Consider the following 21,973-nt stretch of genomic DNA (forward strand, 5'->3'; position numbering starts at 1 on the left):
AAATAAAGATGAATCTTCCATCTTTAGCCATTTTATTGTTTTTAATGGTGCTGAGGATTGGACCCAGGGCCTTACACATGCACTAGGCAAGTGCTCTACCACAGAGGCACATCCCCAGACTCTTTTCATCTTTAAAAATAAAACTTTAATATTCATGATCTTAAAATTTAAGTACACAATATAATAATGGATCTTTTTAGGCAGATGAACTAATAATTAAACATTTAAGATGATTAATATGGTTCTTTGTTAGTGATAACAATAAATAGAAATAAAAAAATTACCGCTTCAGGGCTATGGTGAACTTAGCAGTATTTGGAGTTACTTTGGTTTTGTTTGAGGGTCCCATGTACATGTAAACACCATGCTATCAAGGACCTAATTGTACTGTTCAATGCTAGTGCTCATAAGTATACCTAGCAGCTAGCAGAAGCTCTGGAAATATTTGTTAAGTAAATAAGTTAAGAAAAATTTCATACTTATTCTCTATATCTTCTTCCAATGGACAGAAAATAAATCTAAGCAAAAGTCTTAACAAAAAGTCTTTCACTTAGACTACCTATATACTAATAAAATATAGAAAGCTGTATGTCAAAAGGACTCAGAATCATCTTGTTTAAATATTATCCCATGTTCACCACCAATAGCAATAATCTGTTTACTGGCCTTGCTTCTGAACACCAGGGATAGCCACAGTGGGCTGGTCCTGGAAGTGAGAAGCAGGGACCATTTTGCTAATCAGCTTCTTACCTCCAGAAAGCCATTCTCAATCTTAGGTGGTTCACTGCAAGATACAGGGTGGCAAGTGGGAATGGGGCTACTCCACTGTCCCGTGGCTTCACAGGTGCTCTTCTTTTCCCCTTTGATGTAGAACCCTCTGTTGCAGCTATAAGCCACCAAGGCCCCAAAACTGTAGTTGGATCCACTCGCATAGCCGTTCATGATGCTTGGCGGCTCTCCACACCGCACCGGGATGCACTGGATGGACTCGGGGGAGGGGGACCACTGCCCGCCTCTCATACATTCTATTTTTGCTGAAGTGTTCAGCACAAAGCCTTCCGTGCACTTAAAGCTCACAATTGAGCCAGCTGCAAATTTTTCTTTGTTCAAAGATTCCAAGATGGTATAAGAAATGGATGAAGGTTTTTCACAGAAATGAGCTATGCAGTGGGGCATGGCCTGACCCTCTGGGGGAACCCACTTTCCATGGGCATTGCAGAGGAGCTTGGAATTGTCTGCCAGACTGTAACCATCTGAGCAGTAGTAGATTGCGATGTCTCCAAAGAGCCGATGGCCAGTCTCTGGAGAGGCATGGTCCACGCTGGGGGGCTCATCACAGGAGACAGCCAGACACTGTTGGTTATTTCCACTCCATTTCCCATTGGCCAGACACTCAATAGTATCAGGCCCAACAAGGGTATACCTAAGAGGTGAATGGAAAAGGGACAACAACTAATTATACTGAATATTTGAGAAAAAGCATTTGCATCTATTTTCAGATCTTTTCAACAGTGACTTTACTTTTATCTTTGTTCTTTAGTATTATAAAGACTATTATAGTTACTATTTGAATATTGAGCTTATTGATCAAGTGAACTTTGAGATATGTAAATGCATTTTGATGTTAATATTGTTTGTTCAGAAAGAGAAATGGATTTAAGATTTTTCCTATTTAAGGAACTCTAATAACTGTTGCACATGTTCGAAATAAAATCGAGAAGTAAGTGATGGTCCTATTTGATACAATTTAAAATGGGAACTCCATCTGTCTTTAAGATGGCTTTAGTCTGTTGCTAGCACTTGTCTTTGAAAAAGCTTCACTTTTAGCCTAGAAGAGCTCGTAGTTATATAATTATATTCAGTGAACTTTAAAACAGTGATTATAATTTCAGTCTTTAATGCCTCTAAAACTTTTATCTATGTGATTAGAGTTAAAAGCCATGTTTTACATATGGGCTTTGTTATTCAATCAGAATGAAAAATTTTGCTTAACAGTTCTTTCTTTATGCATAAGGTATGATGACATATGCCTACATAGGATGATAGATTGATGATATGAGAAAATCTTATTCTCAAGTGCTAGCTCAATGAAGCAGAACAAAATATTAGGATATGCAGTATTAGTGCTATTATATTTAAGTCATTTTTATTTTCATGATCATTCTATTGAAGAGAAAGATGACAGAGTTTTAAAATAATATCTAGCATGTGATCAGTCTGTCATTTTGATAATAAATGGTAAGGGGACTAAAATAATTGAGTACTCAATAGTTTAGACAAATTGATTGGTTCATTTAAAGATGAGTCCATGGTGCTTCAGATAGGCTCAGTAACTTGTTTAAAGTCACACAACCGTAAGCAGTAGAAATGGGATCTGAATTTGGTTTATCAGATTCTAACACTTCTAACAGTTTCCACAATACTGCTCTCTTTTCAAAACAAGGTCGGTAAGGTCACAATTTGTGGGTGTCCTATGGAAAATGTACTGCAGTGTCAGTAGCACAAATTTATTTGACCCATCAGTCAGTAAACATTCTTAAGTCATTAGTTATCAGAAAATTATCTTGAGATCTCTTTTAGTTTTATAAAGGATTGGCTTTTGTACAGAGTTTGGAATTCCCTTATCCTAGTGGGTGATTATTTATGAAATGTATAGGAAATAGGTAGATCAAGGGCAAAATGGTAGGGCATCTGTAGAGATATGTGCATTCATCCTATCCACTGTCTTAGGTCATGCAATGGATAGAAGGAGTCTGTAAATGAATACTCATAGACGTGCCCAACAACTGAGTGAGTCTCCAGTTATGACCTGCTGTACTTCATTGTTTGAATAAGCTCAGTTCTTTATATAAGGATCTGAACTTAACATTTAGATGGCTTCTATCTTAGAAGATGCGGGAAGGTATACACACAACATGTTAAAAGCAAACTTTTATCATGGAAAAATCCATTATCCCTGATTTGGGTGTACAGATTCTACTGTTCCTGTGTAGGCTGTACTCTGAGTGGAAGTCCCATTGGCTGAAGCTCCTGATGTGATATAGCACAGTTCACATCATCATTTGCATACTTTGAAATATGCTTTCTTATGTTCATGGATCCTTTGATGTTGCCAGCATATTTCATTGGCTGAAGTTCACAGACGTAACCTCAGACATCCTTGACTTACAAGAATCCATTGTGCCATCTATAAAATTTTACCTTTATTTCATGAGGTCAGCTGATTTGAGGAAGGAGCATCTACCTCCAGAACCATCCTTATTCTACCGAGTTCTCTGGAGAGCACAGGAATTGTGTTCTATAATTTGTCAGCACATTGTTAGGCCTCTGACCACCTGATCTGAAAAATCTCCACCAACGACTTCTGGTTGAAAATCACAACCGAGCTGTTCTATAATTTAAGGGAAGATCACCACTAAATATCTATTTCTTTGAATCAATGAATTAAAAGAATGCATTTTCAACACTATCCATGATTTCTTGGAACCTACACTCCCTTAGGTCTAACCTACAATCTTGAATTTTCTTTATGACCCTCAGCCAACATTTAGCCCCTTATTAAATAACTTTGAAGGGCCTGCCATGTGCCAGAGTCACTTCCTTAGTGCACAGATGTGATGCCAATGCATCTACTGGCTTGCGCCTCTGCTCCCCACCCCACAACTACCTGGGGCACCACAGGCCCCCTTCATGCCCACAGTGCTCAGTTGAAGGAGGAGTGATGGGTTCTGACAGAGAATGGGAAGGGGAGAGAAGACTGCCCAGTTATGAGAGAGGAGAAGTGGAAGAAAGGTCGTGCAGGGTAGAAGAGCGGCAGGAACAAAGCAAGGGGAGTGGAACACTGCGGAGACACACGGGGAGCTTACAAATCCGAGTGGCATACAGACACCAGGAAAGGGGGGAGGAGAGCAAGAGCTAGAAATGGGTGCTTTCTGACAGGGCTGTCCTGGTGTTTGGTGGGTGAGCATGTGCAGCCACAGATCTCTGCCCCCATCCCTGATGTAGATCTCCTGACACCTTTGTAACATCCTGATAATAAAAACGTGGAAAAATAATATTTAGAGAATGGTAAAGTTGTATAGAGATGATGAAATATGCCCATAAATGCTGGCTTCCAAAGCAAGAACAATTGGAAACAAATCTAAAATGAATATTTAATTAAATTCTGTTCAATACAATAGTGAGCCAAATTCTGTTCAACAGAATGTAACAGATTACAACATTTTGTGCTCTCATTCAAGAGGCATTAAGGACTCCCTGGCAGGATTTTATTGAAAATCAGGCCCTACATATTTCTGAATAAATTGTTTTATTCCTTAAGTCCAAGGAAAAATGGCCCATCAAGATTACATTAGTGCCTTAGAAGGGCACATTTGAAGATGAACTGGCTGGGATACATTTTCATGTTTCTGGAGTGATAACCCCAAATCCTTTGAAAATGGGCAGAGCAATTTTTCAGTAGCAAACAATTTTCAGTGATTTGATTCACATACTGAGTGCAGGCTGACTAATTGGCATGTGCTTGGGAAACTTTAAGAGAAAGCTCCCGAGTGGGGTATTAGCTCTTCTTCTAAAGAAATAGAACAGCCCATTAAATAGCTGCAGTTAATAAGAACAATAGGAAGCATGAATGTGCATCAGTAATTAATCTTGCTTTCAATTAATAACAACATTCAAAGCTTTTACCTGAACATATCCAATAATTGCATTCAGCAGTTTATGTTTGAGAAGAATCAAAAAGGGGAAAATTTGATGAGGTTTTCAGGAAATCAATAGCCCTTCCACCCTCTGAGATTTACAACAAGGAGTATAAACCTAAGGACCAGGAGGCAAACAAGAAACAAATGACCACTTATATATTTGTGCAAACAACTGGAAACCTCCTAGGTTTGGGGGTTTGCAGAGAAAGCTTCAAGAAGCTAAATGTTTTGATAAAAACAAAAGATGAAATTTTTAGTGGCCAAGTTTAGGGAAGAGTGTGGAAACAAACTTCTTGCTTCTTTCTTTTTCTAGCATTCATCCTCCTATGCTGGCCTCCTGAAGTCTCTGCCAGTTTTTTGTCCTCAGCTTGAGAGTGGACCTTGCTCCTGTAATTCAAGGAAAGATGGATGCAAAGCACAACACAAGTATAAAAGGAAAAAACTCTTGAGACGGCAGCAAGAATGTGTAGGTGTGTCATGCAATAAACAGGCCTGGGTTGGTTACAAACTGTACAGGGCAGAGAACGCACAATTGAGACTGGAAGTAACCCCTAATCATCTAATAAGGTCAATAGCACCTAAAGAGACATCAAGACAGGCCACAGTATGCAGAAGCCATGACTAGATCACAGTGATGCTGTCCCTGAATAGAACAAGACACGGAGAACAGGTTGGCCTATGCCAATCAAACCTTTGGGGAAGAAACAGAAGAGGAGTAAAAGAGACAGAGGATGAGAACCGACTCCTGGTTCTGGCTGTAACATAGTCTGAAATCTCTCCTTATTCAAAACCTGATAAAGTATGACAGACACTGTTTTCAATGCGTAGCTGAGCTGACCAGAAAGAAAAGCTCCATGTTCCAGGCACGAGGAAGAAATTAAAACCAGAAAAGTAAGCCTGTGAATGAATGCCATGGCGGACCCTGGATTAGATGAGAAAAGGAAGTGGAGTTGAAGGAGAGTGACAGCTGAGTCCCTGGCGTGAATCTACATCCTCGGAGGAGTTGCACTGAAAGGATGATCTAGCAAGATCCCACCACAGGCCCAGCTCCCCACGAAGGTGTCAATCTGCGAGTCTGCACCTCATATGGATTTGAGGTCATAATTGATAGCACTCACTTTGTACAGAGAACCTTCTAAATTGATAAATTAATGTAAAATTAGGTTGGCAATACTCTTGGGGTACCTGGTAGAAAAAATTATCCATGTAGTCAGATCATTACAAATTGGCATATGTTGAACAAGCCCTGTTTACTATAAAGACACAATCTGAAATTATCAAACATATGCAAGCATATCTATCTTCTATAAACTGTAATGCTAGCACACCAACGAGTGAGATAATAGAAGAAAATTCTCTAAAATCTTAAAAGAAAAAAATAAAGTTGGGGATGGTGACACATGCCTGTAATTCCAGTGATTCATGAGGCTGAGGCAGGAGGATCACCAATTTGAGGCCAGCATGAGCAACTTAGATACTGTCTCAAAATAAAAAATAAAAAGGTCTGAGGATGTAACTCAGTGGTAAAGCACCCCTGGGTTCAAACCCCTGTACTTCAAAGAATGAAAAAAAAAAAACTAAACTAAACTAAAATTATGGTTTGGGGGTGGGGATGTGGCTCAAGCGGTAGCGCGCTCGCCTGGCACACGTGCGGCCCAGGTTTGATCCTCAGCACCACATACAAACAAAGATGTTGTGTCCGCCGAAAACTAAAAAAAATTAAATATGGAAATTCTCTCTCTCTTTAAAAAAAGTTATTAAAATTATGATATGAAGTATGTTTACAAAGATCAATGATTCAAAATTCTACTAAAAAAGAAGAGACTATAAAAAACAGAAATATCTGAAAATCAACAAATAGAAATTCTAGAAATAAACACATAGGAATAAAATTTAAATGAATAGACACATTCAAAAACAGACTATAGAGAGTAGAAAGAAAAATTTGTGAATGGGAAGGTATGTAAAAGGAAATTACCCAGATGTAATCAAATTGATCAAAAGAAAATATAACAGATTAATAACCATAAAAAATAAAAATGGGTAATTTATACATTGCTTATTTTTACAAGGAACTACTGTAGCATTGCATATGAGTTGACTTACCTGTATCAACAGGGATAAATGTGAAAAGGATTATGTTAGGTGAAAAATCCACATTTAGTTTTATCAGCATCTATTTTATTTTTCAAATTTAATGCATAAACTGTACCCCATTATAATTTTAATTTGCAACTCAATAAGAGGTAGTAAAGTTGAACATTTTCTTATATTTATTCCTCGTATTGCCTCTTTGTGAATCATCTATTCATGCCCTTTGCCTACTTACATTAAAGTTTTGATGTTTCTCCTTTCAAAAAAAAAAAAAAAAAAGAAAAATCCACATTTAAAGGCTATATTATGAACCAACACATACAAAACTCACAAATCTACAGAATATTTTTATGGGGACATAGGTATGTGATAAAGACAAAATGTGCCGTGTTTCTTTGAGGAGAGTAGAAGAATGAAGAGGATGGTTTTCTCTTCAAAATACTGTTTTCCTTTTATAAAAGGAGATCTGTGGTAATTATGGCAAAAAATTTAACATGTACTTTTATCTCAGCAATGGATACATGAGTATTTTTAAAAAAGAAGAATTTTGTTTTCTTTTTGGCCTTTCTATATGTTTCAAATGTTTCATGAGAAATTTGGCCTAAAAAAAAAAAGGAATAAGACAGAGAGCATCTTTCCAGAGCACACCAAAGAGGGGATGATGTGCATAAAAGGGAATACAGTTCTTTCTCTCAAAACAAGAGTTTTAATTTCAGAAAAATAAACCTGCCTCTTAATAGTTGATTTTTTTCTTTTGGAAAAAATTATAGTGATTTATAATTGTGCATAATTTTATATAAATTTGATTAGATGCTAAGATAGTTTCTCCCATGTTATTGAAATACCACCACATTATATAACCCTCACGGTACAGAAAACCATACTATAGCCAAACTTACATAGCACTTCATGTCTATAAAAAGAACTGTTATACAGGGTCTCATTTCCCTTGGTAGCTCTGTGACTTAGGTGGGCAGATTGACTTCCATTTAGTCCATGACAGAAAAGCTCCACAGATCAATCACAGATCAGGTGGGATCTCTAAGATAATGTGGCCCAATATTTTCATGTCTCAGATAGAAAAAAGAGGGGAAAAATATAGATTCTACCAGGGCTGGGGTTATGGCTCAGTGGTAGAGCATTTGCCTAGCATATGTGAGGCACTGGGTTCAATTCTCAGTATTATATATAAACAAATAAAGGTCCATCAACAACTTATAAAGTAATATATATATTTTCTACCAAGTCCCATATTTGTTAAGGGGCAATATCAGAAAATTTATGTGGAAGTCTTTTGAAGAATGTGAAAATCCTCTTCAGATGAATGGGTTTGTTGTTATTTTAACTTCTTTATTGCTTCTTTTAATACATCATGTGTAGATATGGAGAGACATTTGGAAGGCAGAAAACTCTTCTTGTGTAATCTTACAGATAATAATCTGTGAAGAAGTGTATGATTTGTGAAGAAAAGATGAAAAAAATAGAAATTTGCAAACATCATGATCTTTAACATTTAAAAATATATGCCAAGACAAGATTCTGGGGGGAAAATGAAGTAAAATATTAACATTATTTATTTCTGGGTATCAAAATGATGGGTGAGTCTTCAATATAGATTTTTGTATTTTCTATAGTTATTTTTGTATCTTCTGTAGTATAACTATAGTTTTATACGATGATTATGCATCAGCAGAAGTTGTCAATACCTTGATATTATTTGGAACATAAACCATAACCACCACAAACACTTAAATACAGAGGACTCTTTAAAATTAGTCACATAAGTGTGTCACCATTAATAATGCTTTCACACTCCAGAGAGACTGCAGCAGCTCTTCACACATTCGGAAGCAGCCACAGCAGAGGTGTTGCTGTCTTCTGGATTCATGTCATAAACACTTAAATGAGTTTTAAATTGTCCCATGCAGCTCACTGTGAGTCACACCGAGGTGCACAATTAGGACCATCAATGCCACTCCTGCACTGACACATTCATATTAAAGAGATTTCCTTGTCACATAAGAAGGTGTTAAGATTTGGAATTCGAAAAGTTGATCTCACAGAAGTTTAGAGTAGAATATCAGTTACCAGAGGCTGGAGGAAAGGAAGGAGGGATGGGGAAAGGTGGATCAGTTAGGATTAAGAAGTGAGATTATAGATAACAATCATGTAATGTGTATTTCAAAAAGCAACAAGAAAGGAGTTTGAAATTTTCACCGTAAAGAAGTGATAAATGTTTGATACATATGTTTAACCTGATGTAATACATTCCAGGTGTATTGAAACATTACATACTACCCCACTAGTATGTTCAATTTTAATTTTTTTTATATATATCAGTTAAAAAAATTAAAAAGAAAAGATCTGGCATTTCAGTAACTGAAGCCTCTGAAGATATTTCGGCAAACAAAAAAAAAAAAAAAGAAAAAAGAAAAAAAATATTGTCTCCATCTGTTGGCGATCATGTGTTAGTGGGCTGGTCTACACAGGTAAAATGAAATCCAAGTTCTATGTGAGCACAGAAACTATGTCCTCAACTCTGCATTCTTATCATTACAATAATGGCTAGGTTTACTGGGTTGATCAGCCTTTTTCTTTTTTTTTTTCTTGGAAAAGCCATGCATTATATCATTTTATTCCCCATACTATTTGTAAGTATGAACCTTTAATGAGCTTGTTTTACACAGAAGGATAATCAAGGCATAGAGAGGTCACACCACTCCCAAGGCCACACAGTTACTAAAGGACAGACTGGAAAAGGAATCCAGAAGAAGCCAACCCCTCTGCTCTTGCAAATGTGTGAAGAGCAACTGCAGTTTAACTGGACTATGAAAGCATTATTAATGGCAAAAATAATTAATAAAAAAGCACAGCAAAGAAAAAACAATGATTGCAATTAATGCAAGTCAGACAAACTGGTGTGTAACCACCCTCAGTGTTGTATTGTCTGCCTTGAGACCCTAAGCCGATCAGCCCACATGGAGCCCTTCCCTTCTCTGTACTTCACAGGCCTTTCCCCAAGATGAAATGAGACCAGAGTGTGAAAGCCCTTTGTAACTTGCTTCCTGTTTTTCCAAATATTATCTCTGAATTAAGTCAGATCATTCGCAATGTAAACCCTTGAACTTTATCTTTCTGTTTTCCTGAAGATATATAATCTTTATGTTGTGACTTAAAGTCTTGCCTTTGTTTTGCAGAAGATAAACACACAAATGCCTTAAATGTGCTTTTTTTACGTATTTGGCTAAAGTAGAAAGATATTTTTCACTCATTGCCTATGTCTGCTATCAAGGCTTAATTTAATACATTTAACAAGTTCCAGGAAAACACTGTTTTCACAGGAAAACATGTCTCTGCTGTCAAAAAATAAGCATAAAGCTCTCTTTGGCTGCCAGGAAATTGAATTTTGTGTCCAGGGGTCCACCCTCTGCAGCCGGGAAGTGTCCCTTCCCCAGCTCTGATATTTCTTTCTTCCTAGGGTTTACTCACCCTTCTTTGCATGTATAAGTGACAGTGCTCCCAAATGTGAAATTACTCCCAGTGATGACAGCATCTTTGAGGGCAGGTGGCTCTCCACAGGAGATAAGATGACAGGTAGGTGGCCTTCTGTCCCAGCTGCCAGAAGCCGTGCATTCAATGAGGGAAGGGCCCTGTAAGCTACAAGAAACAAGGACTTGTGATAATAAAAGCAAATGGGACTCCATTTTGTTTTGCAACTCCATCCTGTAAAACAACCATGCCAAGGAGAAGGGTCATGACTGGGGCAAGATGTTCTTTTCCTTTTGCCATAGAAATCTTTAAGAACATGGAACTATCTAATGGGGCATTGTTTCCGTAACTAGGGTTACGGGTTCTGTTTCTGTAACTGGGGTGACTGGGCTAACTGTGATTGGTTAGGCTTCCCTCCACCTGACCCCACTCTCCCACTTCGGTAACCCGACTTGCTTGCATTGGCTAGGCCCCCTGAACACCCCTTTTGCGGTTTTCAGGCTTATAAGGAGCACCCTTGCAATTGTTTGGGGGCTGATCAGGGGGACAGCTTTATGTTCTGGTCAGCCGCCACCAGTGTGCTTCAATAAAGGCTTGATTCGATTATACGTGAGTGGTCTGGAAGTCAGTTTATGAAACCCCGGGACGAAACTTTTAACTATAACAGACTCTAGGTCACCCTTACCATTGGATAATTATTTACTGCCATGGAAACGAGTTAGAGAGACTCACAAGAAAATGGAGGACCTCTGAGAAGTTCTTGTATATAAAAAATGGTGTGTCTTCATATTTCATTACTTGATATAAAAATAAGGGGAATTTAAACAGGCCATATACCATTTAAAACAATAAAACAATAACCACTCGGTGCAAAGTAGAAGTTTAATGTGCTCACAGGTTGTGGTGTGGGGCACTCCAGACTTTGTGAACAGCACCTTACTTGAATGAAAAGTGTTGATAGGCTTATTAGGACCCAACTGGAAGGGAGACACCTGAGTAAACAGGTAATCAGAGTAACTGAGGTCAAAGGGCACCGTCCTTGCCTTAAGCCTGGGCTTTTGAACCCTGTTGCTTGGGAAGACTTCCAGCCCTCCTCCTTTAAAAACCTGGCGTCCCTGTGCCACGGATCATCATTGTCTCATTCATTCTACTTCCGGCTTCCTTGATCTGTTTCTCTTCAGGTACTGTTGACCACCTTCTGGTCACAACCTTTCTCCATTCCTTCATTCCAACTCAACCACTAGCCATCAAATTAAACTATCAGTATTAAGGACCGAGACTCTTGTTCTAAAATTGGAGGACCACCCAAATTGTTCTTCCTTCTCCATTTCCTGCTAACCTGTTTGTTGAGCTATTCTCTATCCCAGCTCCTTATCAGCCATCATCTCACACTGAAAATGAAAGCAGAAACTGATCCCAAAGCCCTGGAGCCAGTCTATTACATATCTTGGCTTTTTGTTTCTATAAATTGCAACGTGTCTATAAGACGGGGAAGGCAGTTAGCTTTCTTCCCAGTTTGGGCCAAACTGTGATTCTATTTTATTTTTCCTTTTTATATCATCTTTCTCTCTCTCATTTCTGAATCCAACTACTCAGGCCCTCAGCAACCTTGGGCAACAGAACTGGTGCCTCCCTGGTAGGAATAATGCCTTCTGATGGAGTTCTTAGGAGATGGCCACTCCAAGGGCTTCACCAATGGTAGTCAGCCCTGGAAAAAGAGAAAGAAATGTTCCCGCAGCTAAGAAACTTTGTTTCAGGACCCAGCTCTTCTTTTAAGCCAGGGTTGACTGCCCTTTTGATAGACTGGGAAAATGAATTTTTATGAATCTACAGACCTCAAATTCATTTGACCCGCTAAATTCTTTTAAATTTTTTCTTTCCCTTGTCTTCTGGGACTTTTTAGCCAATGTGGGGTTCTTGAGCCAATTTGGGTTCTTGAACTGTTAGTCTGACAAGGAAATCTGGCCTTGTTCTTAGATGGTAATAAGTATTACTTCTTGCAGTTTGTATTTTAAATTATTACAGTTCTGTGGTAATGTACCTAAAAAAGTTCTAAGCCTAATGTCAGATAATTCTTGACGTTAAATGTAAAATGAAGAGCTTTCTACCAAAATGGTAATTCATCTTGGTCTGCATAAGGAGGACTCTAATAAACACTCTTTAAATGCGACTCTTGGACAGAACTTAATTACTTTACAGAAAAATGGGGTATTTTTTCTTGTCGGTCAAATTCTACCCAAGTACAACTCTTGATGTTTTAAGATGTTAGTTATTGCCTGTTAAACTTAATTGTGAACTCTAGGTAAGCTTAGCTTAAGAATTGTTCTTTCTAGGCCTCTTTTGTTGCACAAATTTGGTTTAAAAGTGTCTTTTGATGACGACTTATAGCCATCTATCACTTTCTTTCCAACGTGGGAATCAGATCAGATCAATGGATAAAACAAGTCCATTGGTGATGTGGGACTAGTGGTGTGGGATTGGTGGGTTATCATAAAAGTCTTCAGAGAAACTCATTCAGAGATGGGGTAAGCTGTCATAATCAAAAGGGAGTCACTTGTTAACCCTACCAAAAAACAAGGTGGACCACAAGGGACAGGAGGATTCTTATGCATGACTTTCTGGCACGCAAGTCCTGCCACTAGGTGGAGCCCTATCTTCAGACTTTGGATCTTTTCATCCCATGCCCTTGAAGCAATCCACACACCAAATGCAGTAATAAACAGCCAGTCAGATGAAACGGTGCCCCGAGTCTCTCAAGACTCTGGATGGACAAGCTGGAGGGGAACTGTAATGGAATCCATTTATATAGAAAGTCACAAGTTGTTTTTCCATCTCCATTTCCTGCTAACCTGTTTGTTAAGCTGTTTTCTTCATCCAGCTCCTGTAAGCTGTCATTGTCACACTGAAAATGAAAGCTGAAACTTCCCTCAAAGCCCTGAAGTCAACAGTTGAAAACTTCGATTGAAACATAACCCTGAGCCAGCACAGCCTGGATGAATCTAGTTACATATACTTCCTGGCTTTTTGTTCCTATAAATTACAACGGTTTCCGTAGGATGCGGAAGGTGGTTTAGCTGTCACCCCAAATAAACTGTGATTAAATTCATTCTTCCTTTGTATATTGTTTCCTCTTACTTATGATGTGGGCAGGTGACTGAATCCAGTTGGTCAGGACCCCACAGCCTTTGGCCTGGGCTCCAATAACCTGACCTTGGCATACTCTTTTACAACATCTCATGCAATGTTGAGTATTAGCTAAGTAATCCATTTTATGATGGATTTTTTTTATTTAAAAAAAATCCATCATAAAATCATTAAAACAGGTATTGTGGTATGCCTCACAGTGTTTGCTTTCTGTCTGAAGTCTGAATGCGGAAGCAATTGAACTGTAACGAATTCCCAGAATCATAGACTGAATATTTCCTTGGGCTTTCCTATTAGCTAGGATTCAGGAAGCGTACACATTTGAGAATAGCCTTACATTTATAAAACATGAATAGACCTAGTGAGTAAATAATGAGCAATGGGTGTGTGTGTGTGTGTGTGTGTGTGTGTGTGTGTGTGTGTGTGTATGATACTGGACTTTACCTGTATCCTCTCTCGCAAGAGTACGATGCCGTAGAAAGGTAGGTAAGTCCACTCAAATTCAATTTTCCATGGTCTATGTTTTCGGGACTGGAACACTCCACCAGTTCACACACAGGGGAAGAATGACTCCACGAACCACTAGCAAGACAGGACAATTCTTTCTCACCAGCCAAAGTGTATCCTTTATTACATCTGAAGAAGGTAGAAGAAAATTACAGAAAGTAATTTGCTTTATTTTGCATAATTTTATCTGTACCAAAAGCCTCTAAAATATATTGAAAAATTACATATATTGAAAAATTTCTTTTTTTTTTCCTATGGAAAGAATGTTTTTAAGTTCTGTTTATTTATTTATTTTTTCATTCAAGGTTGTCTACTGTATATGTTCCCTGGAGGAATCTTGCTAGAGAAGAGGATAGACTCAAGAATTTGCTTGGCCTGAATGTTTTCTCTGATATAAGGAGGCTGACTCATAGTGGGTAGGGAGGGAGAGCATGGGAGGAAGGGAAGAGGGGTGGGAGGGAAAGGGAGGGGGCAGGGGATTGGCAAGGATGGTGGAATATGACGGACATCATTATCCAAAGTATATGTATAAAGACATGAATTGGGTGTTAACATACTTTATATACAACCAGAGATATGAAAAATTTGGCATATATGTGTAATAAGAATTTTAATGCAAAAAAACCAAAGTACATGTATAAAGACATGAATTGGCGTGAACATACTTTATGTACAAAGATATGAAAAATTGTGCGCTATATGTGTAATAAGAATTGTAATGCATTCCACTGTCATGTATTTAAAAAAAGAAAATCAATTAAAAAAAAGAGAATTTGCTTGGCCTCCAGTTTGTGTTATGGATTAGCACATGTATAGAAATGTCTTGGTTTGAGAGTTGTGTGGACTAGTTCAGGTTCCTTATCCATCAGGTGTGGAATCAAAGCCCATTAATAGTATTCATGAGCCTAGAGTGCTTTTCTGCATGGCATCCTGCATGGGGGAGCCTGGGGCATAACAGGTTACTGCTCAAGGGATTTAAGGATGTCAAACATGACTACCTTTAGGTTATTGGATTAGATGTCTTCACACTCCACATCATTCAATTAAGTCCATATTAATTCAAAAAACATTTTCTGGGGTTATTTCCCCCCTTCCTCCCAGTGTTCTATCACTGCTGGGACCGCCATCAACAACTCTGCACACTGTTTCAATTTTAGGCACTTACCTGAATATCACTTTACTGCCATAAGTAAATAATGACCCATCAATGCCACCATTTTCCGGAATAGCTGGTGCACCACAGGACAGAGCTAAAAGGAAGAAAATAAAAATCATGGCTTTTCTTTGTGTGTGCAAAACATCTCTGAAAGCTCAAGGGTCAGCTCTAGATTTGCTTTTGTTCTTGATGTTTGTTTTGTCATACTTGAGCATGAGCCTAATACTTGGGTATCAAGACAAATAAGACCAACCAACACAACATAACACTGGTGACACGCCTACATCTTATCTATCTAGGATTGCCAGACACAAAAATATGGAAATTCACTTGACATACCTTCACAGTTTGGCATTAGGTGATTCCATTCTCCAGACTCCAAACACGTGATTTTTGTGGCTCCCACCAGCTGATATCCTTCCTCACAGGAAAATGTGACCTCGGCGCCCACTGTATGCATCTCGCCGGAAGAGTGGCCATTTTCTGGATTTCCTGGAGCCTTACATTTTTTAGGTTCTTGAAACAAATTTTTTTTTTGAATAATAAGTAGCTTTCACACAACCATACAAAGTCTCACAGCAAAAGAATTTCACTATAGTTGAGGCATACATGAAAACCTTGAGATAAAAGCTTCTCAAGGGAGATGCATAAAGGCCAGGTACACATTGGACATTAGGCCAGAAAATACATTTAATATGCATTTAAATAAGAATATTTGAAAGCAGAAAATGATTAATAAAATATATAAGGTTTATCTGGACAAAATGGTAGTTGTTTACTGGGGAAGTAGTGATGGTGTCAGAGCATGGCTCAGAGGGCTTTACCCCTCCCACCTCACTCCAACTGCACACCCAGTTTGTAAAAAGCAATTGTCTTGGTCTCAAGTGCATTGAAAGGTTGTATAACAGCAGATTCAAGGAAGTTATTAGCCTCCCTTTCCAAACAGACTGCATACCATGAGACCCTCCTATGTACAAATCAGGGGTGGGGGTCAGCCATCAGTGTAAAGCGGGGAAAATGGTTAAAGCAAGGTTTGAGGATAGAGTTCAGCAATATGAGAGAATATAATACTTGAATTCTCAGAAGGGGAGGGTATACTGAGTCAATCTTCCTAAAGGTCATCTGGACAATGTTAAGACAAGAATTTTACATGAAACACGCTCAGAAAGCAAATGCAATTATAAGACTGGATTTTGAGAAAATCAGGGAAAGGTAAGAACAAAGATTCATGTTCAAAGATGTATATTAAAGGGGGCTGGGGATGTGGCTCAAGCGGTAGCGCGCTCGCCTGGCATGCGTGCGGCCCGGGTTCGATCCTCAGCACCACATACCAACAAAGATGTTGTGTCCGCCGAGAACTAAAAAATAAATATTAAAAAAAATTCTCTCTCTCTCTCTCTCTCTCTCTCCAAAAAATAAAAAATGACATTGGCAAATTCTTTAAAAAAAAAAAAAAGATGTATATTAAACTGTTTTTTTTTTTGAAGTGGGTATCATCCGATGTTATCATACAGAGAAAAAGTAATTATGGGAAATCCATAAAGTGGATTATAAAACAAGAACTAAAATAATATTCTCAAACCTACCATGTGACTTAAAAATGTACATGAAGTCATGTTAAAAGTAACTAAATAAGTTGCTTATAGATAGCATACAGAAAAACACCGGAGGTATACATTAACAGTAAATATGTCTGCGTGGTGGGATGACAGACAATTTCACTTTTCTATTCTGTTTTAATAGTTTGCATATTCCCTCAAGGAAGTCGTATGGCTTTAGAATTAAGAATACTGGAAGACATTTTTCAACTTACATTTTATTTGACTCTACACAAATTCAGATTAAAACTCTACTTTCTGAATCCATGATAAACTCACTTACTCTACCAACCGCATGTATTTCCTTACCATTCCCATATATCTATCTCTGCTAATGTAGTTGTTAGTACATAATTTGCTACATCACTTATATTTCAGTAATAAATTATAACAACTGCCTGCAATTTGAACCCAAATTTATAGTACTTCTCTAGAACAAACCCTGGAGTGAACTGGTTTCCAAGCTCACTGTCTGATACGTTTGCCTTTTTGTCTGTAGTATTTGCCTATTTATTCTGCTTTAATCATAGTATTTTTTTCTCCTGCTTGGCTTTGTAGTTTTAAAAGTTTTTATTAGAAGTGATGTCTCTGTCTCTTCTATTGTGTACAAGCAGTCTCCCTGAGACTTTCTTTTGGTTCCTATACTAACTCATTTTCAGTGCCATATGCCTTTGAGCAGGAAGATTTTTGAAATTTCCTGTAGTTTGAATTTTTTTTATTTTTACTCATCCTTTAAAGAGAAGAGATGTATCTAAATCAGATATTTCTATAGGCAAGTTTTCTGTCTTGTATTTTTTATTTTTTAATTTTTATTGGTGCATTATAAATAATAGTGGGATTCATTATGCTGATTCAAACTTGCACATAACATAATGTGACTTGTTCTTAAAGAGCACAGTGAGAGAACACAGATATTCAGCCTGTGAATAGGATAATGTGTATAAATATCCAACATTCTTTGTTTAAGAGAAGATTTCCTCGCTAAACCTAGTTTACAATTCTATTTATATTGTCTGATGTTGACATTGTGTTTTTGTGGTTACTATTGTTTACATTCTGTGTGTGTTTGTGTGCGTGTGTGCGTGAGTGCGTGTGTGTGTGTGTGTGTGTGTGTGTGTGTGTGTTACAATGGGAAACATGGTCTCTATGTCATATATAACTCCTGGGATTTTTTTCTCTGTCTCAAATTGTAGGACTATACTTTGGGGACTCATAGCCAGATGATTTGAAGAGTATTTTAAATTCTTCTTTACTTCTATCTTATTATGTTCTGGTAGTTACCCCTCATAGCAAATGTAGAAAGATACAAATGGGTTGAGAGATGGGCCAGTACTGTCAAAGTTATTACAAAATATAGAGGTATGGTCACGCATCAAGATGTCTATTTTCTTCAGTGATAAAATTTTGTTTGGCAGAGGGAATTGTTGAAGGTAAGGATGGGATGAACCATTTTCTTGGTTCTGATTGAGGCAGAGAGGCCACTGATTCTATTCTTAAACCCATTCTATTATTCTTGAACTATGTAGACACTTCTTCAACATCCTGGTGATACACTGGATTGAGAGTACTCCAGGAGCGGGAGCAGCCTGGACCCACGGATGCATCCCTACCACGGAGCACACTGCTCATGTGTAGGCATGCATGGGCTCTCTGTTTTGTTTTTCAGAAACTGGGAAGTTGGGAGAGGCACAGTACCAATTTAAAACACCTTTAGTTGTCACTAGTGTTTTTTTTTTTTATTATTAGATTCTATCTTCTGCATCTATCTGTATGCTCTTTGAAACTATTGTCTTATTTAAAATAACATAAATATATACTAGAATAAAAAATTGAAATAGGCATTTCTGGTGATACATAGATGAGTTACCTGCACAGTTTTTACCATCTCCTGTGTATGGCGGGATACAGGAGCACACATAGGATCCATTGGTGTTCAAGCACAAGGCGTGGTCACTACAATCTGACCCAACAGCACACTCATCCACATCTGAAATAAGACAGATGGCAAATATTCGAGTTGATTCACTTTTCCTATGTATCAAACATTTGTTTTCCCTTTTAAATCATTACCTATCTCTTAATGCATAACACTTTATATATTTTTATGAAATTTAAATGTAATAGTCATATCACATTCCAGATACACCATGAGAGTGATTCTTTCTTTAGTTTACAGGTAGGCAAACAGAAGAACAGGGATAGATATAGTCTTACTGTTGAGGCTGAGAAAAATTTAAAACATTTTTGGCACCTCTCAGGACAGCTGCTTTGTAATTATGGCTTGCCCAGAGTTTCCTGGGATAAGATGAAGTTAACAAAGGCATGCCACTGGAGCCTCAGGAATTTGTGGTAGCTGTTTCTCAAGGGGATAGAATAAACCCACACCAGTAACTACCAACATTTATCTCACCAAGGCATGATGGTGAAATGCCATTCCAGCTTCCATTATCTGTACAGAACATCCTTGAATCACCCAACAAATAGTAGCCATTGTTGCACTGATAGGTTACTGTGCTGCCAGCATGGAAATCCTCAGCTGAATAAAAGCCATTCTCCAAGGGGGGCGGCACCCCACAGCTAATGCCTGGAATGTGACCAGAGAGCACACGACTATATATTACCAGCACAATGCTAAAAGGACATCATATTTACATTAACCTAGTGCTATAGTATTTCAGTTGGACACAAATTTTCCATTGCACATAAACATTGGATTGAGAGTACTCCAGGAGTGGGAGCAGCCTGGACCCACATATGCATCCCTACCACATAGCACACTGCTCATGTGTAGGCATGCAATTTATTCATTCCAAAAATAATTATGGGGGCCGGGCATGCCTATAATTTCAGTAACTCAGGAGGCTGAAGCAAGAGGATTGCAAATTCAAGACCAGCCTCAGCAATTCAGAGGTGAGGCCTTAAGCAACTTAGTGAGACCCTGTCTATAAAACAAAAATAAATAAAACCCCCCCAGAAAACAACAATCAAAAAACCAAAAAGACAAAGAGGGCTAGAGATCTAGTCAGAGACAGAGCATCCCTGGGTTCAATCCCCAGTACCACACACAAAAAATATAATAAATAATTATGAAGGTCTACTACCTTCTCCTATGTTCCAGGGTTAAAGCAGTAAACCAAAGAGATGATACTTTTGCCTTGTGGAGTTTATTGTCCAGTGAGGTAGACAGTCAAGAAGGTAAACATATGCTCTGTCAGGTGGTGATGGCTGCTGTCCCCCACCTACAATAGCAGTCTTGCCTCTATCCAACACTCTCCTTTTTGTACTGCCCTGCCACGATTGATTTTTCTAGCCCTTACCATTATTATTTATTATAAATAAATAATTGCATATTTTCTTGCTTATTTTTCTGCCCCTCTTACTAGAAATGTAAACTCCAGAAGATCGGGGATTTTGTCCCAACTACTGCATCTTCAGAACTTATATCAGTGCCTGGTGTAGAGTAGGCACTTTAAAGACCACTGAATAAATGAACAGGTGATAAGTCAGCTTAAGAGACCTTCCTTGGCCTCCAGCCTGCATGGTCTGTGTTTTCCTCAAACCCAGTTCCTTGTACAACCTGGAGGAATTCACAGGTTGTGTCCTTGGATGTTCATCACCACGTCCCTTAAGGTGCCTGGCAGAGTTCCTCACACAAAAGAAGGACTCAGTGAATATCTGCTGTATTAGCCACTGTCAAGTATTTAGTTTTTCTCTAGAATTCCTGAAGGGTGTTTGCATAATTCCAATATTTTTCAAGAGCCACTGTAGTGATCAATGAAGACAGCTTACGTTCACAGTGAGGGAGTGGTTGTGTCCATTGTCCTTGATTCAGACAGTACTGCACAGGATTCCCAACCATCTGGAAGCCTGGGTCACAGAACAGACTGACTTTGGAACCTGGCTTTAAATCTACTGATGCAGTTCGTAGATGAGGTACTGATCCTTCTAAAGGTGGACAGTCTAAGGGCAGAGAACACAGGTGCAGAGCTGGTTAGCAACACAGCAGCAGTGCCATCAAGTAAGATGTCCAAATCCTACTTTGTACCAACATGGAAGAGCCAGTCTACTGCGATTAGAACAAGTTACCACAGACCAAGGTCATCATCAAAGGTAACAGGAAAAATGAATTGAGTCAACAAACAATTTTCCCTATTTCAGCTGATGACTGTTGAATATTTTTTGGGGTGTTTTCTTATTTTATCTTTTTAAAATTCGTTCTAATTAGTTACACCTAACAATAGAATGCTGAATATTTTTAAAGGAAAAATGACATTGTAGTAATATTAATGAAATATTCTTATAAGTTATCAAAAGTCATGAATTCTAGACCCTTTTAAGAAACTCATTTAAATATTTTTAATTTTATGACACACCTTGACTACCCAGAGTTTGACTATTAGTGAGTGGAGGCCATATTTATTATATTTCTCCAAGTTTCCCAGACAGCTGCTAGGAAATATAGAACAAAAACCTTCTCAAATAGGAGCACAGAACTTTGGAGGGCATTTTAGACAAAGCAGCTGTATTCCTCTTCTCATCCTAATCTTATTTCGCCTTTGCCAAATTTCCTTTCCAAGTAATTTGTATCTTGTTATACAGGATGTATTTCAACATTAGAAAAATCTTTTGGATGCACATAAGGTAAAGACGAATTACTAGTCAAAGAGTAGACTGACCACTATTTGAACAATTTGACCACTAGAGTATTCTGAATTGCCTCCGCTGGCTATTAAACTCCAGGGTAATCAAGAGACAGCCAAGTCTCACCAGAACAGAAGATGCTCTTGGGATTGATCTTCACCTTTCCCACAATTCCCGACAAGAAATCAGGCCAGGCCAACACGTTTCCTCTGCTGAGCTCCTCTGGGCAGGCAGTAGCCAGGGATTTCACCTGAAAGTTTAAAAGTACATTTTTAAATAAAGACTTACTTTCCCACGGAGACAGAGTGTTATATATATATATATATATATATATATATATATATATATATATATATATATATATATATATATATATATTTTAGTCCCATGAAAACCATTCACAGATTTTTGAAAGGTAGAGATAAAGGGAAACAGGCTTCTGCATGGTATGATTTCAGAAGCAAGAAGAAACTTCTCTTCCCTTTCTCCCACCATTCCCTCTCCAAATATTTCCCCTATTAGGCTTGTTGTTGTCTGAAAATTTCAAATCCTGTGCACGCAGTTTCTCGTCTAAAGCTTTGCAGTTTATTAAGGGGCTGCGGAGGTCCCCTGCCATTTTATGTCTTTGACCTCTGACAGGGTTG

At 38.2% G+C, this 21,973-nt stretch overlaps 1 protein-coding gene across 2 annotated transcripts in view; it reads right to left on the reverse strand.

Moving 5' to 3' along the window:
- Positions 1-21,973, reverse strand: part of Svep1 (sushi, von Willebrand factor type A, EGF and pentraxin domain containing 1) — a 170,754-nt gene that overhangs the window by 30,492 nt on the left and 118,289 nt on the right. For both annotated transcript variants that reach the window (XM_078047940.1, XM_078047939.1), the window contains exons 29-37: positions 21,456-21,579; positions 20,478-20,648; positions 19,099-19,272; positions 18,556-18,675; positions 15,430-15,606; positions 15,100-15,184; positions 13,872-14,063; positions 10,284-10,451; positions 751-1,423 (exon numbers count right to left, since the gene is read on the reverse strand). In XM_078047940.1, the coding sequence (XP_077904066.1) occupies positions 751-1,423; positions 10,284-10,451; positions 13,872-14,063; positions 15,100-15,184; positions 15,430-15,606; positions 18,556-18,675; positions 19,099-19,272; positions 20,478-20,648; positions 21,456-21,579 (1,884 nt within the window). The remainder of the gene's footprint in view (positions 1-750; positions 1,424-10,283; positions 10,452-13,871; positions 14,064-15,099; positions 15,185-15,429; positions 15,607-18,555; positions 18,676-19,098; positions 19,273-20,477; positions 20,649-21,455; positions 21,580-21,973) is intronic.

This window comes from Ictidomys tridecemlineatus, chromosome 4 (genome assembly GCF_052094955.1).
Source record: "Ictidomys tridecemlineatus isolate mIctTri1 chromosome 4, mIctTri1.hap1, whole genome shotgun sequence".
NCBI classification, from domain to species: Eukaryota; Metazoa; Chordata; class Mammalia; order Rodentia; family Sciuridae; genus Ictidomys; species Ictidomys tridecemlineatus.